Source organism: Rhincodon typus, chromosome 24, assembly GCF_021869965.1.
Source record: "Rhincodon typus isolate 14 chromosome 24, sRhiTyp1.1, whole genome shotgun sequence".
In the NCBI taxonomy this organism is placed as follows: Eukaryota; Metazoa; Chordata; class Chondrichthyes; order Orectolobiformes; family Rhincodontidae; genus Rhincodon; species Rhincodon typus.
This window is the reverse complement of record NC_063355.1, coordinates 10,356,008-10,360,673: the sequence shown is the minus strand read 5'-3', so window position 1 is coordinate 10,360,673 and position 4,666 is coordinate 10,356,008. Positions and strand designations below refer to the sequence as shown.

The 4,666-nt window shown below is 39.2% G+C and overlaps 1 protein-coding gene across 5 annotated transcripts in view; it reads right to left on the bottom strand.

The window, feature by feature from the left end:
• rnf10 (ring finger protein 10) overlaps nucleotides 1-4,666 on the bottom strand; it is a 49,871-nt gene that overhangs the window by 43,747 nt on the left and 1,458 nt on the right. For all 5 annotated transcript variants that reach the window (XM_048611375.1, XM_020514331.2, XM_048611371.1 and 2 more), the window contains exons 2-3: nucleotides 1,387-1,577; nucleotides 280-488 (exon numbers count right to left, since the gene is read on the bottom strand). In XM_048611375.1, coding sequence (XP_048467332.1) covers nucleotides 280-488; nucleotides 1,387-1,577 — 400 coding nt within the window. The remainder of the gene's footprint in view (nucleotides 1-279; nucleotides 489-1,386; nucleotides 1,578-4,666) is intronic.

Below are 4,666 nucleotides of genomic sequence, written 5' to 3'. Positions count from 1 at the left end.
TAAATCATGCTGATATTAAAGACCATTATCAGAGTCTGATGAGTTTTATTGTAGGAACATATCCTGAACGTGTACTAGAATAATTCAAACACTTGAGCATCGAGAGAGATTGTTTCAAATTCCTGGCCTGAGCATCAAAACAGCAATAAAACTTCCAAATACACTCAACTATCACAACAAAAGGTAGATAGTTTGCAATTTGCGTGTGACTATGATTCTCATCACCTAAGGTGAAGTAAACACATCTAGATCAGTGGATTCATTGTTTCTTTAACTTACTTGGCCTGCAAGAATTGCTCTTTGTTGAATGGCTTATGTTTATGTCCCCACTTGTTTCTTCTTCCCCAGCCTCCATGGCAATTACCATCATAATGTGAGCCTGACTGACCACGAGGTTCAAATGTAAAGTTTAACAAGTGGTTTAGGCTTATCTTCTTAGGACCAGTAAACTGGGCAGGACTGAACTCTGCCCTCCGCACCTCTGCTACCTGTAGAAAGAAGAAAGTTTATTTTGTACAGAAATTCAACTTCCAATAACACGTCCAACTATGGTTGAGCAAAGCCCTGGTTAGAAAACATCTGGAGCAATGCAAGACACCACATCTTAAGGATTTATTGTCCTTGGAGAAAATGCAGCATTGATTTCCCAAGATGATACCTAGAATCCAATGGTTAAATGAAGGAGGACTAAATTCTGCTTTGGGTTGTGTCAGCATCACAGACTAAAATCTGTATCAATCAATATTTATGCTTGCGGTTAATAATGCGATAACAGGCAGATGATCTGTTTGTCATTCTGAGGGACAGATATGGGCCAGAATACTAGGGATAAGTCACTGGCACTTTCAAAATAGTGCCCGGAGTCTGAGAAAGTAGACAAGACCTAGTTTTATCTGAAAATTGCCATCTCAAATAGTGCAATGCCCCTCAGATCTGCATCGTGAATCTTGGCTTTTAAGTAAGGTCAGGAGTGGAACTTGAACTCAGCTATGTGATTCAGAAACAAGAGTGCTGTCAACTGAGCCACAACTGACATCAACTAGGACTGTTATACTGCCTGGAGTGCAGAAGGTTGAAGGGGTGCTTTGATGATCTTTTCAAGATTTATTGAAAACAAGAGGATAGACAGAAACCATTTCCACTAGCTGGGGAATCTAGGACTAGGAAGCAGTCTAAAAGAAATCCCAGACCTTTCAAGGCACCAGCCAAATTCAAGTTGTGCCATGTATTTAAGACCTCAGCCACATATCATGTACAGGCAAGCTTTGGCAATATAAACAGAGGGTTAATAACCTTTTTGTCTTTAAGTGGCCTTTTCAATGACCAATTGGTTTTAGCATTGTAACACGCATCCATTAATGACAGCGTCAAACTGCTCAATCTCACCTCTTCCCGTCTACCACCATTACCAGAAGTGCTAAAGGATTTGTTGCTGCCACGTGCAGGGGGTCTCTTGTCAAAAGCTTTGCTTTTCTGTGGATTGGTGCGGCGGGTCTGGTTAGATACATTTTCATTTTTGGGAAAAGCTGGGTCTCGTTTCCTGCTGTAGCATCTTGATCCAGTTCCACCTTTACCATCTGCAGAAATATTTTAAAATGACAAAACAGGTGATGGATCAATTGTTCATCTTAAATCATTGACTGATTTTTGTTTAAAAAAGGTGCAAGGCATAAAGGTCAATTGGAGAGATCTCATATAAAAGGACAAAATGCTGAAGAAACTCTGCACATTGGACTTGAAACTTTAACTTTGTTTCTCTTTCCATAGATGCTGGCAAATGTACTGAGTTTCTCTAGCATTTTGTCCTTTTGACTTCAGATCTCCACCATCTGCAACATTGCTTTTATTAGAGTGCTATCGAGTCAGGTTGTGGATCAGTCACCTACTCCTATCCCTCCATGAACAATATATTTAGAAATATTTAGATTCTAAAGGAATTAATACATGTTATGATGTAAAAGAACAATTCATCTAAACATGAGACTTTCACCAGTAAGTTCAAGGTTCATGTTCAAGAGCCAGGATTCAAGAACTCATGTTGAAATAGACATTGCAAATGAGTTGTCACCTACATATGGTCCAATGTTAACATCAATAAAGCATGGGTTACAGTTTTAGACATTCAGTACATTTGTATAGCGTACTGCATAAAGGAGGAGCGTGAGGTAGAAATCTTAGTGACTCGATATTGAGGACTCAATGATTAGAGTTTTCAATCCTGAATGCACAGATTAAAAATTAACATCTGAAGTGATCCAACCAAAACGTAAAACAAACTACAGTACAGAGCTCACCAACAATTTTCCAGTGTCACTGGAAAGTACGAAACAGAACTGTAGCCCTTTGCTTCTATAGCCAAATACCAGGTAAACTACATTTTTTTGGGCATCGCTGGCTAGGCATTTATTGCTCATCCCTAATTAAGAGTTAAGAGTCAAACATTGCTGTGGATTCGGAGTCACGTAGACCAGACGAGGTAAGGATGGCAGTTTCCTTCCTTAAAAGGACATTAGTGAACCAGATAGGTTTTTCACAACAATCAATAATGGATTCACTGTCATCATTAGACTCTTAATTCCATATATTTATTGAATTTAAAATCCACCAGCTGCCGTGGCAGGATTTGAACCTGCGCCCCCGAACATTATCTGGGTCTCTGGATTAACAGTCCAGCGATAATACCACTAGGCCATCGCCTCCCCATTTATCAATAATGAAGTGAATCACTAGTCTCAACCCAACCCAAGAATACCTGTCAATGAAGTGCAAATAGGTGGAGGAGAAATATTGACCAAAAAAATACGCATGCATAATTTTGTTCAAGATAACATTTAGAAATTGCATAGTTTGAAGCAAACATTGTAGCACTGGAATTTCAGGGCAGTGTAGTGAAAATTCAAGGTTACCTGCTTTCTCCCTTCTCCTTAACAGTACTGCATTTATTGAAGAATAATGCCCCTCTGAGTGACAAAGACCTTGCACATTTCATGCAACTATAACAAAACTGCCTCAAGTTAACAAATTCTAACAGGGATAAATAAATTCAACCTTAAATCAGCCAAGCAGAATGTTTCAAGGAAAACTTCATGTTTAATACTCCATAAACTATTGACACTTCACTGCCTTTATCAATCCACAAACACTCAACCAATTCTTATCTTCACTCTACCATGTCTCAAAGCATTTCCATGCATTTGAACACTGCACAAAGTGCATTTATATGTATTAAACAGACTGTCCAGCTCAGAACCAGGTTAAAACAAAATTTCTAGTTATACAGCAACTTTAACTTGATAAAACATTTCAAGGTGTTTCACAGGAGCATTTTAAAATATGAGATATTAATTCAGACACTCAAGTTTGGCCAAAGAGATGGGTTTTAAGGACTGCCTTAGAAGAGAAAAGCAAAATCAAGAGGCAGAGATGTAGGGAGGCAATTCGAGAACACAAGACCTAGGCAAACTGAAGGCATGGATGCCAATGCTACGATTATAATTGGAGATACACAAGATGCCAAGATTGGGGAAGTGCAGATATTTCAGTTGCTAGACTGGAGTGCATTACACAAATAGGGAGGGGCAGAGCCATAGAAGGATGCAAATTTTTAAAGGAAGACATTGCTGCACTCTGAACCTATGTAGTTGAACAAGCACTTAGGTGATACAGGAATGGGATTTAAGGGTTAAACCATGAACAAAGCTTTGGATGAACTCAGATTTAGAAGGTAGAATGTGGGACATCAACCAAGCGTGTGTAGCAAGTCAAGACTACAGGATAAACAAAAGCAAGGATTAGGGCTGCAGTAGGGACAGAGCTGAGACGGGACATGTTTGAGCAATGTTACAGAGGTGGAAACAGGCAGTTTCAGTAATGGTGGAAATACAAAGTTAGAAACTCATCTTGGGAGAAAACGTGGTCGTGAGACTATGAACACATTGGCAGAAGTCAGATTGTCAGAGAAGGGAATGGAGTCAGTAGCTAGGGAACAAATTTTGTAGTTGAAACTGAACACAATGGCTTCAATCTTTCTACTGTGTAAGTGGAAGCAATTTCTGCTCATCCAATTCTACATTTCAGTCAAATAGTCTGACAATGTAGTAACAATTGAGTCAGGTGAAGTGGTGGTGAGGTAACACTGGATGCCATCAACATGGCTTAAAGTAATGCTACTCCTTCAAATGAGAGCATGGGGGGACAGAAACTAGAGGCAGACTCTCGTTCAGGGTAGGGTATTAAAGAGCGTCTGGCCAGATGAACTCTTGGAAGGAGCAACACTGTTTGGATTAATCTCAATCTGGATAAAATTACAGTAGAATATGTTACTAGAATTTTAAGACAAACTGCAGATAAACTTACTGTACATAACATAGTACATTTTGGAAATACAAACTACCAAAAAATACATCTATCATGTGATTCATCTAGCAATGGCCAACAAGGCACAATGGCCCAGGGTGCTAGCTCATGAGTTCACATTATAATAATATCTCCCCCATCTTGTACATACTCAAAGAAAAATCATTACCACACAGCACAGCCCACTGGATCAAGTTTTATTAACCAGGGTTTTAAACACATCAACTTGAGGCCCAAAACCCACTGCATTTAAAAGTTGTATCAGAGATAGTAGGAACTGCAGATGCTGGAATATCTGAGATAACAAGGT